This window comes from Narcine bancroftii, chromosome 2 (assembly GCF_036971445.1).
Source record: "Narcine bancroftii isolate sNarBan1 chromosome 2, sNarBan1.hap1, whole genome shotgun sequence".
Lineage (NCBI taxonomy): Eukaryota > Metazoa > Chordata > Chondrichthyes > Torpediniformes > Narcinidae > Narcine > Narcine bancroftii.
Genome location: NC_091470.1, coordinates 295,669,254 through 295,681,215, shown reverse-complemented (window position 1 = coordinate 295,681,215; position 11,962 = coordinate 295,669,254). Strand labels below are relative to the sequence as shown.

General features: G+C 39.0%; 1 protein-coding gene across 1 annotated transcript in view; it reads left to right on the top strand.

The window, feature by feature from the left end:
- Positions 1-422: 422 nt before the first annotated feature.
- rab2a (RAB2A, member RAS oncogene family) overlaps positions 423-11,962 on the top strand; it is a 77,606-nt gene continuing 66,066 nt past the window's right edge. Inside the window, exon 1 of the mRNA XM_069921421.1 lies at positions 423-552. Within this exon, the coding sequence (XP_069777522.1) occupies positions 507-552 (46 nt within the window). The 5' untranslated portion in view covers positions 423-506. The remainder of the gene's footprint in view (positions 553-11,962) is intronic.

Here is an 11,962-nt window from a genome sequence, read left to right as displayed (position 1 = left end):
ATGTTTTCAGCCAGGTCGGGTCGGATCAGAATCCATACTGAACCAAGAAAAGCTGATTCATTGCTACCTTTTACATCGGGACCCGGTATCCCGATGTAAAAGGAGGAGGGACCTGCAACATTACAGCGTTGATGTTTCGACTGTACACCTCCCCCTCCCATCTTACCGTGTTCGTCGCGTTCAGTGTAAATGAAACGGTTAAAAAAAAGCGGTTTATGACCATCTTTTAAAGTTTCATATTTCCATTTGTTTTACTTTTCAATTTTTTGGTTTGCAGTTGTTTCTTTTCCACCCCATTATCACCAAGGTTTCAGTGAATGAGACCACGTGGCCACTTCCCCTGAGAATGCGTTCGCACTGGGAGGGACGGCAAGGAGGCAATTCGGACCAGCGCCAGTGAGGGCGCTGTGAGCGACCCGGTGCCGACATTTCCGCTGCTGACGTCGACAAAAGCTGTTATTGTCGAGGCGGCGGCGACTCGAGTGCGCAGTCACCGCGGACACACGATGGCGTACGCTTACCTCTTCAAGTACATCATCATCGGGGATACAGGTGAGTTGCCGAGCCTCGGGTTGCGGCGGGTCGGCAAAGCGTCGCGGCTCCGGGCGAAGTCGGTGTTTGTTCGCACAATTGGGGGCGGGGAAAGGCACCATTAGGCCTTGGCTGGGCCTCTTGTCTCAGCCGACTGCCAGCTCACCTAGATTTGCGTCTCCGTGGTTTTTATGGCCCGGCCTTGCTTGGGTGCTGGGTGTGGTGAATCTCGGGTTGCTGATTGTGGTTTTAGCTGTGTTCCTCCCATTTGGGAGCGCCCTGGGCTGGGGGCTGAAACTATAGTCGGGCCTTTAGGTGGAGGGAAGATTTAAACTTTCTCTAGGCCTCCCTTGGAACCCCGGTTGAGAGTTTTTGTTCTTTTATCACATAGTTTCGCTCTTAATTCGGTTAATGAGGCAAAGCTCCCCGATATGGTGACAACTGTTTGTTGGGGAGAAATTGTAAAATATATTTTGTACCAGTATCGGTAAAGAGGATTGAATTTTCCACTCACTTGTATTTCTGAAGTATAGAAGTTGCAAGTGAAATTATTTCAGGTGGTGGGCAAACGTTTGACATCTGGCCTTTTACTTGATATTTTTCCGACATTTGTAAGAACAAATTTTGTTGGTATGATGACATCAAATGGGGGGGGGGGGGGGAAATAAAAACTAACATAATGAACTGGTTAGGATGATTTATAAAAGGGCAGGGATTCTACCCTCCCCAAAAAAGCATGCAAGTGTGCACAATAATGGACTATTCAAATGAAGTTGTATGTTAATATCTTGAGTGCACCTTGTTCTTAAAGCATCAGTGGTGGGCAAAGAAAAATCCAACTAGTGAAACTTTAATTGGTAAATTCTTCTTTTCATTGTAATTGTGAAGGTCTTTGGGTTTTTTTAAAAAAAATGCATCCAAATAATCAATTTAACCCCTGAAGGGAAGTTTTTAGATACTTTGAGACTGAATTGGTTATTGATACTAGTAAAAGGGCCAGTGTTGTTGAGTGTGAGTGCAATACTGTGTAAACTGTTTCTGTGGAGTTTCAAGAGTTCAATTGGCAATATAATAGTATGCCAGAAAAGTTCAATCTGGAATTAAACTGGCACCAGCAGCAAGAATAAAAATAAGGTGAGAAGGTGGGATTTTGGACTGTAGGAAAGTAGACACTGATGTTGCTTAGGCATTGATGGCTTAGATTTGGGCGGACAGGTTCTCTGTGCTTAGTAAGGGATTGCTTAAGGTGCTATGTGGGTGGAAAGAAAAAAATTAAAAGCCACGGTTTTAATCATAACTAATTGACTGTTTATGTGCAAGGTTTCATAAATCCAAAGGAAATAGGCCAATGACAACTTTTCTTAGGAACAATTGGGTCAAGAGCAGTGATTCTCAACCTTCCTTTCAGCAATCCCTTACTAATCATAGCACCAATGGCATTGGGATTACTTAAAGTGGTATATAAAGAGAATGAGAATCACTGCTTGACAAGGACTATTCCAGAGTTGAGGGACTTGTGTTGAATGGTAGGTAGTTGATTTGTGAATTGTCCAAAATAATGTGGATCCTAAAGTGAATTATCTGAGAAACTTGCTTTTGGTGGAAGGTCAAGATCTGGAGCATTTTAAAGTCTTTGGAAAAAATGACAAAGAAAGCATTTTTCTTGTGCACTGTAAGTCTCTGGAATGCTTTACCTGAGATAGTGCCAGGAGCAGTTTTAATTATAGTTTTCAAAGGAACATTGGAGCAGTATTTGAAAAGGGGGAGGGGCTGGGGGGGAAGTTGCAGGGTTCTGTAAAAGAGATAGGAAGTGGAAACTGCTGTGCTGCTGTTGCAGAAAATCAGCAAGTAATTAGAAGGAATGGGTGTCTCATTTGTTCTTGGTATTCATGAATTGTTTGGCATCAGGTTTGTTGAATGATAAATAGTTACTTTTGTATATTTCCCTTTCAAAAAAACATGGTTCAACAAGTTTCAAAGTAGAACAGGAACAATCTTATAGCTGTACATGATTATGTGCAATGAATATTAATGTTCCAATAGCTCTCAATACAAAAAGAGAAAGATTGCTTTGTCATAAGTACAGAACATGTAATATTACATTAAAATTCCTTCTGCCTGCTACAAGGCAAAGAGATACCATTAGAGTCATATAATGATGGTGTTAGACATGCTAATGGAACAGGTTGCATTGAGAGGGCCAATATTCTCAGTATCATAGATTTTGTGAACTGATGGAGATATTTAATATTATTCAGAAAAGCAATTTCTTTCAGGAATCCTAGAAAATGAAGTGATTATTTTTGTTGGGTAAGTATTTAGCATGAGAAACCAAGGTAGTTAAATAGAGATTGAGATCAGAAATGAAAATGTCTGGGTGTGAGCACTCTAGTGTACTGCAGCTTAGTAATAATTATGAAGGTATGTTGGACATAATGTCTCAACACAGTGAATACAAAATAATTTGCAAAAAAAAATTGGAAATTGCATACCTATCATGTTGGGGAGAAAACAGAAATTTGGCAAATGATGGACAGGGCAGCTCAAATTAGATAAGGCAAAGTATGGTTCCTTGTTTGCTAGGCAAGAAATGCTGTGAGTTATTTTTTTTTAAATTTGTGATTACCTTGATGGTATGTTTAATTTTATGTACTGTAATTTAAAAAGTGCATTTGGATGAAATTTTAATAATCTCTAGGGCTAGTGTTTTCTTTATCAAATTTCCAAGTTGTATTTGTCTAAAGCAGCCATTTTAAATGACGGCTGTATGCCCCCCCCCCCCCCCCCCCCCGGGGGCAACAGCACGTTAAGGTGGGGGGGGGAGAGAGAGTGTGCAAGGACTAAAATCGTAATATTTTTTTTTATGTAGTCGGTAAGAGAGAAGTAGGAAAGAAACCAAAAAACTTGATTGCTTCACAGGAAGGGGTCCATAAACTTTGAGCAGAGTCCTAAGGGGACAATTCCCAAACAAAGATTGACAATGGCTGGTCGAAATGATTCCATGACATCATTTAAATACTGTCATTTCAATTTTCCAAACCCAAGTGAACCTGTACCTGTTTTTTCATGCCCGTGTCAAGGCCACCCTTGCATTTGAGCAACAAGGTAGCATGACAATAAACTTGCTGCAATTTGATTGAGAGGTAGTTGTATTGGTTCAATTCAACAAATGTAATATTTAAAAATTAATTGCTTAAGGAAAATAGTTATGGTGGTGATAGGGCAATCATGTAATATTAAATAAGGCAAATTAATCGGATAGCAATATATTCATGATCACATTTGAATATAATTTTTGATTAAGCAGCATAATTAAAATCAAACTAAGTTTGTGCCAAGGATACCTGAATGCTACTATACACCAATTACAGCTCTATCTTTAGCACTTTAGCTCCAAACTTTGGGACCATGGCCTCAGCACCTTGCTCTTTAACTGGATCCTTACACTCATGTCCATAGACATGATCACCCTTAAAAATGGTGCCCCACTCTTCTATACATCTGGGATTGATAGCCATATTCAGCCTCCAATCAATTTATAAATTCACTGATGACACCACCAGTGTAGGCCAGATCTCAAACAACAAGATCGAGCAAAAAACGGAGATAGTGTGGTAGCTTGATGTTGAGTCAGTAGCCTCTCTCTGAATGTCAGCAATATTTAGAAGCTAGTCATAAACTTCATAAAGAGGAGTGGATGTCATTCCCTTGTCTGAATGAATGGCATTTGAGGTGGAGATAGCAAGCACTTTGAACTTGGAATAAAAATGTCTAATAACATGTCCTGCATCAACCAAATCAAAGAGCTGGACAAGAAAGAGCACCATTCTTCCACTGAAGCCTGAGGAAATCTGGCATCCCTCAATTTATAAATGTGCACCATTGAGTATATCCTGTCTTTATGCATCAGTTCATGATACAAGAGCTTCTCTGCCCAAGGCAGCAGGATCCTGAAGAGAATCATGAATAAAGCTCAGACCATCGCACAATCATTTTCTCTCTGATTTCATCTGTACTTTCTGATATATCAGAAAAGCACCCACCATACTGAAGAACTAATCCCACTCTGGACACACACTCTTCTCCCTCCTCCCATTAAGTTTCACCAGCAAAATTGTGCAGTACCAGATTTTTTTTTTTTCCCCTGCTACTATCAGCTGGAAGAAGCCACACAAGTAAAATAATGTTGCTTTTGCTCTCTGAACTGATCTCTCACAGGAACTGCACTCTGTACTGTTCTGTAATTGTAGATGACACATGAAACCAGCCTTTATGCTCTACTTTGTCATGTGACAATAAACTTGCAACTTGCTTTACGGTATGATACGGTGAATTTCGTAGTTGGGTGGAACAGTGGCAAATTCAGAAGAGCTGCTGCCTTGCACCTCCTGTGACTAGCATTCATGATGATCTCTGGTTCTCTCTGTGTGAAGTTTGTGCATTCTTCTGGTGTCTGTTCATTTCCTTGAGGTGCTCCAGTTTCCTTCCACGTTGTAATGTGCAGAGTGGCTGCTAGAAAATGCCCCTAATGAGTAGGTGAGTGGTAGAATTTGGGGTGAGTTGATGGGAATACAGGAAGAATAAAATAGGATCAGTTTTGGCTTGTCTCTGGATGGATGTTAGACACTACAGTCTTGAACCGAAGGGCATATTACTGTCCTTGGGTTTATCTGGAAAAAGTAGATTTTTTTGTAAACCAATAACATGTCCAGTTTCAGTACTGTAGCTCTTATTTGGTCAAGAAGATCCATTTTATATTAAATACAAAATTAAGGGTGCAATCCTATTCTCAGGATGTAATCCAAGCTGAAAGATCCTCAGAGGGTGCTGTTTATCAGAAATAATGTTAAACAACATGCATTAATTGGGTAAAAACATGATCCTTGCTTATGGTTTGGATTAGAATATAACAAATGACCAAATTTCATCGACATTCCCTTTAAGTTGATCTAGCAGACAGGGTTGTCCACTGTCTCCAGGGCTATTTGTATTAACTATTGAATTATTAGCAGAATATATTAGGAAGGACTCTCACATAAAGGGATTCAAGCTGAATATAAAACAAACCTCTTGGCAGACAATGTGCTGTGATACTCGAAGGAACCAGTTGAGTCATTGCCCAAATTGCAGGCCATCCTGGAAAATTACACCATAATCTCTGCATATAAGGTCAATTTGGGGGGAAAAAAGTAGGATTCTGCCCTTGATTGACTTGGACTATGTAAGATAGGGGAGCTGTTTCATGTGGCAATCAGGTAGTTTTAGAAACATAGAAAAATAGGTGCAGGAGTAGGCCATTTGGCCCTTCAAGCCTACACCACCATTTAATATGATCATGGCTGATCAGTAACTGGTTCCTGTCTTCTCCCCATACCCCTTAATCCCCTTAGCCACAAGGGCCAAATCTAACCTACTCTTAAATATTGACAAGGAACCTGCCTCAACTACTTCCTGTGGCAAAGAATTCAACAGATCCACCACCCTCTGAGAGAAGAAATTTTTCCTCATCTCAGTGCTAAAAAAACTTCCCCCACCCCCCCATCCTTAAACTGTGACCCCCCTGGTTCAGTTTTTTCCCAGCATTAGAAACAACCTACCTGCGTCTAAGGATAACAACAGAGATTTGGGAAACTTATACAAACTCAATTATGTCCATCCTTAAAAAAAAATCAGACGATTTAAACGTGGCGAAACCTGCCCATCACTTTGATGGGCAAGGTAAATGGTATTAAAGTGAAGGTGTTGCTGAGATTACAGTATTTATTTCAATTCATTCCTATTTTTCTACCACAAAAATATTTTAAATATTAAATGGTAGCATAAGAACTTTCCTGTGGAATGGTAAAGTCTCCAGGATCTCCATGGAAAAAAAATGATGTGATATTATAAATGGGGGGGGCTACGATTACCTGATTTTAGAAAATATTACTTAGCAGCCCAGTCAAGGTTCCTCGCATCTTTATATGAAGAAGGTGAACCACTAAAATGGGTTAACGTAGGATTACATAGTATGGGCAAGGGGTGGCAAGATTTACAAAACAAATACTAAATAAAGAATGGACAACCTCATCCTAAAACATCTGGTAAAAATCTGGAAGGAAATTAATGATTGTATTGGTAAAGAGATTAATATTACCAAAAACACCCTTAATACGTAATGAACTGTTGCCAATGAATTTAGGTAACAAAATTCAGGATATTTGGCACCTAAAGGGGATCCGAACTATTGAGGACTGCTATGAGAATAGACAGCTCATGTCCTTTAAACAACTGAAAGATAAATGTGATTTTTCCTAATGGAACCTTTCACTACTTTCTGTAGTTAAGATCCTTCCTGGAGGGAAAATGGGGCCCTACCATGACCCCACCTCAAGGCCACCAGGTGGAAGGCTACTTTGACTGGGAGGTGCTTCTAAATTTACATCCAGAATGTATTTTGTACTTCAAAGTGAGAGCCCAAAACCAGCCCTGCAAAGATTGAGGGAGAGGTGAGAGTTGGACTAGGAAATAATGATTAATGAAGTGTTGGTCAGATTTATGTAGGGAACATCATTGATCGATGCCAAAATGTGCTTCAGGTGTGGGTTAGAAACTGGTACCATTATACACTCCACATGGACCTGTGCAAAGGTGAGAGCCTTTTAGTTGGAATGATCTAATATATTAACTAGGATTACAGGAACAGACTTCTCGCTGGATCCAGAGCTGTATTTATTGGGAAACCTAGAAGATGTTGGCAGAACATTAACTAAATTCCAAATTAAATTTGTAAATATTGCCCTGTAAGAGGCAAAAAAAAATGCATTGCAATCACCTGGAAGTCGAACCCACCCCTGCTGATCATTCGATGGTTCACGGAGATGCACAACTGTGTGTGTGTGGGGAAAAAAATAACATAATTTAAGAAATAAATATGGCAACCTTGTCTCGATTACTTGGGTGTGCAGCTATAACAACAACCTACAGTTCTAAAAAGCTAACAAATACATAAAGACAATAGCAATGAAGCACCTCAAAGAGTGGAAGTAGATTAGAAAGACTAGTGGTAGCTGAATTTTTCTTTTGCCGTTTTTTGTCACGTTAATTGTTTTAGTAGTTTAATTTTCAACATTCTGTGGAAGGGAAAGAAATTGCAAGTAAGCTGATATAGTATTTGTATCTGAGAAGTGAATTATACTAAAATAAAGTGTAAATATGTTAAAAAGCTTTGCATTTTTCAGATGTGATACCATGTTTGTTTTGGAAAAATTGAAAAATAAAATTTTCCAAAAAAAATGTTAAACAGAAGCCACATCATCCCTCTTTGATACATACAGGTTATTTGAAATAGCAAGATGTTTGGCATGGCACACATTTTGTTCCAGGTAATATCGCTAAAACATCAGTTTGTCAAGGTGTCACTACTTTGTGGGAAGTATTTAATTGTAAATTGCTTAATCTTCCCCAGCTTTGCATCAGTTACTTTTAAACTTGTTACTACGTATGATCTTGGGTATTTTTTTAAATTTACCACCAAAGAAAACTGTCAATCTGATGAGCCTGCCAAACAATAAACAGCCTGATTTAAACTTCAAAAGGACCATTCAACTCCAGATCACATTGCAATCACTGAGAGCCAAATTCAAGGTAGAGTAGGTTTTTAAAGCTAAAAAATAAATTTCTGAAATAAAAATACAAAATAAATATATCAAATGTGAAGTCACTGGGCATCAAGGGAAAAACCAAGTTAAATTTCAAAGGACAATTGTTGAAGACCAACCATCCCTGTCAATGATCACAAAAATATTTAAACAAGACCAAAGATTTTTTTTGCCCTAAAGATATTGTATTTGTGCCCTTAACTATCGCTCGTGTGCCACCCAAACTCCAATACCTGCACTGCGCATGCGCCAACCGAAGACTCGTGCGTGGACACAGGAATCAAGATGGCCGTGCCCAGCCTATACACCCTGGGGCACTGACTAACAAGGTAATTATGCATGTTTTGGCTCTTGTGTGCCCTGTATCCCTCTTATAGTTTGTAAATTTTATAATATTTCTATATTAAAAAAAAAAATTTGGTCATGAGCAGATGGACGCAAGTTGTATAGGTCGCAAGTCGGGGAGTACCTTTAATTCGGGCCACCTTGTCCTAGTAACATTCTCGTGAATCTTCTGCACCGTTCCCAGCTGAATATCTTTCCTCTGCTTGGGTGAGCACAACTGCATTCTCCAATACTCCAGCAGTCACCAACAATGTGTATAGCTGTAACATGAAATCACTACTTTTGTACTCATTGTCTTGTCAGCTGAATGCAAGTGTGTCAAATGCTGTCTTCTTCACCATGTCAACTTGCCACTTCTCATGGAATTATGACTCATAACCAAATCTTTATTCTACCACACTCCAGGCACTAGCAATCATGATTGGTTTGAGCTTTGGTTTAACCTACTAAAGTGCCACACCTTGCACTTGTCAGAGTTAAATTGCATCTGTCATTCCTTGGCCTATTTTCCCAGTTCACCTCCATCCCTTTGTAACTTTCAGTATCCACTGTGCTATCAATTTTGTGTCATCTGCAAACTTAGCAGCCGTGTTTATATAAAAAAAAAGCATCTTTTTTGATCGGTTGTCAGCAATCTATAGAAAAGACTTAAAATTACAATGCTTAACCGTCGTAACATAGTTTTTTTTTCTCTTGTAGGGCACACCAGAAGAATGACTGACTAGTTCTTCACTTAGTTTAGACCAGCAGGAATTTATACAATTTTTAAAGAAAATATTTCTAGCCTTGAGTGAGACCAATGCTGCTAAGGAGATGTGTGCTTCTGCTAGTACTTGGGCTAGGTGTTATTGGTATTCCAGTGGTGTGTCACTAATCTCTTTTGCAACATTTTCACCAAATTATTGTGAGCAATTCAAATGAGTTCCTGTTATTCCTTTGCTTAATTATATTGACAGAGTTGAGAATATGAAGATGCATTTTATGGTGGAATAAAATTCTGCCGGTGATAGTCTCAATGTACTATTTTAAGATGGCAGATCCATTCTGAGTCTATTCTATGTGGTACACTAGTTGTGCCAAATTATGTGAAAATGGGATGAAGACTGATAGTCTTTTAAATATCATTATGCAGTGGTTTAGTGAACACCTGTGTTCTCAAACTACCAAGCAACTCTTGTTGATGGGAACTGTGATTCTTCATCCTAGATTATATTTTTGGCCCTTTCTACCACTTGCAGTTTTGATCAAGATGACCCGCAGTCAGTCTCTGAAGAGATTCTTTCTTATTTCTTGGTCAGGGTACCAGATAAGTGGCACTTTTGGATGTGCTTTTAGGGACAAACGCAAGTAAACAGATTTTGTATTTATGGACATGAGAACAAAGGGACCTTAAACAGATGATCAGGTAGTTCCAAATGTTTTGCTTGATACCACAATAGTTCATGCAGTCTCAATATACCAATGTACAGTCATATTTAGTATGTTTGTCCTGAAAATAAAACAGGACTTGTACATTCTTAAAGAGAAATTTTGGCATCAGTTGTGATTCTTTGGTAAGATTGTCAGGCTGTTTGGCTCGTCATCTGTTCTCTCATGTCCTTGAAGGGTACTTCACAAGACTTATAGGGCTAGCACAGAGTCTCGTGGTTTGGTACCTTCATTGATGTCAGGTTAATTTTGCTTTTATTCATGTAAAATGTTGTTCATATGACTTAAAATGGCTTGCATGGCTATTCTGGAAGGAAATTGGTATCAGCCTTGTTAATGGTCTAGAATTGTGTTTGGATTAGACTGGGGAAGGATGGCAGATTTTGAGCCCTATCACACATTGGTGCTTATCGTGCAGTGATATAACTTTTGGGCACTTTTTGCTGCAGCTCTCTGCTGCTCTTGAACTGTTGGATCACTTTTCTGCTGTACTGGATATCCTCAGCCATAACTTAGTACCTTTTTATGTTGAATCTTCCAATTAACAAACATGGTAGAAATGCTCAAAGAGAATTGGAGCCATGCACATTTAGCAAGGAGCTGCATCCTTTTGTTTACCTCCGTATAGGTGCAAGCACATGAAAAACTAGAGATTTCAGCATGGAGATGCTGTGGTCTTCAATGTTAATATTGTTAATGTGAAGTTTTACTTAATTTAAATTTTTTAAGGCATTATGAAACACCTTGCACTTGATAGGCTTGATCTAGATTTTGCTGTTTTTAGGGAAGCTAAATTGTAGTTCCTGACAGAACAATAAGATGTTTTCCATTAAATTATTAAGTAAGAGAGTTGTCACAATGTTTTCAAGAGGAGATTGGGCATTATATTTCAGAATTTTTTTTTAAACACTGAATTCTGATGTATGGTGCCATCTTTAAATTTCAATGGAAAATATAATTTAAAGCTACATAAGTCCTAATAATTCTTTTACTTTTCAAAAACATTTTATAGTTTGGATACATTTTATTGGTATTAGTCACGGTGTCTATCTGTTGATAACTTCCCATATACAATTGTGATATCTCTTGCCAGCAAAGAAATGCAAATAGTCTTGGTACCCATGAGCTGAAAATAAATAACTTTGTTACATGAGTTGGAGATTTCACTATGACTTTTGTGTAGCTTTTCGATGGTGAGAAAAATGAAATAATTGTTGTGAAGTTGGTTGACAAACCCTATTGTGTACTATTGCATCTTAAAGAGTAATTTGTGTTTTGTGACAGGAATTGGGGCTGTGTAAGTGAAAAATTGAATGTTAGTGAAAATCGGATTGGTTAGGGACATTCGTGTGGTGGCCCTTTGCCGCTCCCCCACGGGGCCTCACAAAATGAAGGCAGAATGCGATGATCCAGCAGGCTGCACGAGGCCTGTAGCTCTGCCCTCCAATTGGTCACAACCAAAAGACCTTAACTGGCCTATCAGGGAAGCGGATCACAAGCACACCAATCAGTGCTGAGAGGGTTTTGACTATGCCTCTCAGCTTGAGAATAAAAGCAGGGCTGTGAGCCCAATAAAGCTGAGTGTGTCAACTACACCCATCTAGTGTTTGTGTCGTTGTTTCTGGGAACAGACTTCTTTCTAAGCTAACCTGCAACCACCTGTAACTTCTGCACTATAGGCTCTGTAGAGCCATAGCTTGTAGGAGCTAGCTACAACATCTTAATTTTTCATGATACATTTGTTAGATGTATTTGAAACTGATTTTAAAGGAGTCCTACTCCTCATGGATTCTCTCTGAACAAGGAGTTGATCACTTGAAATAAAAATCATTAGGTTGCATACATGTATTTTTGTACTGGAGATTGCAGCTGTTTTCATCAGTGGAGTGTACATAAATCCTCATTTAGTAATCTAATCAACTCTATCAGCTTTGAATCAATGCACCTGAAGGGGGTTGGTTGGTACAGCTGGATTGGAGAGGAGGCAATTTGATATTAGCTTGAGTGAGAATTGAGTG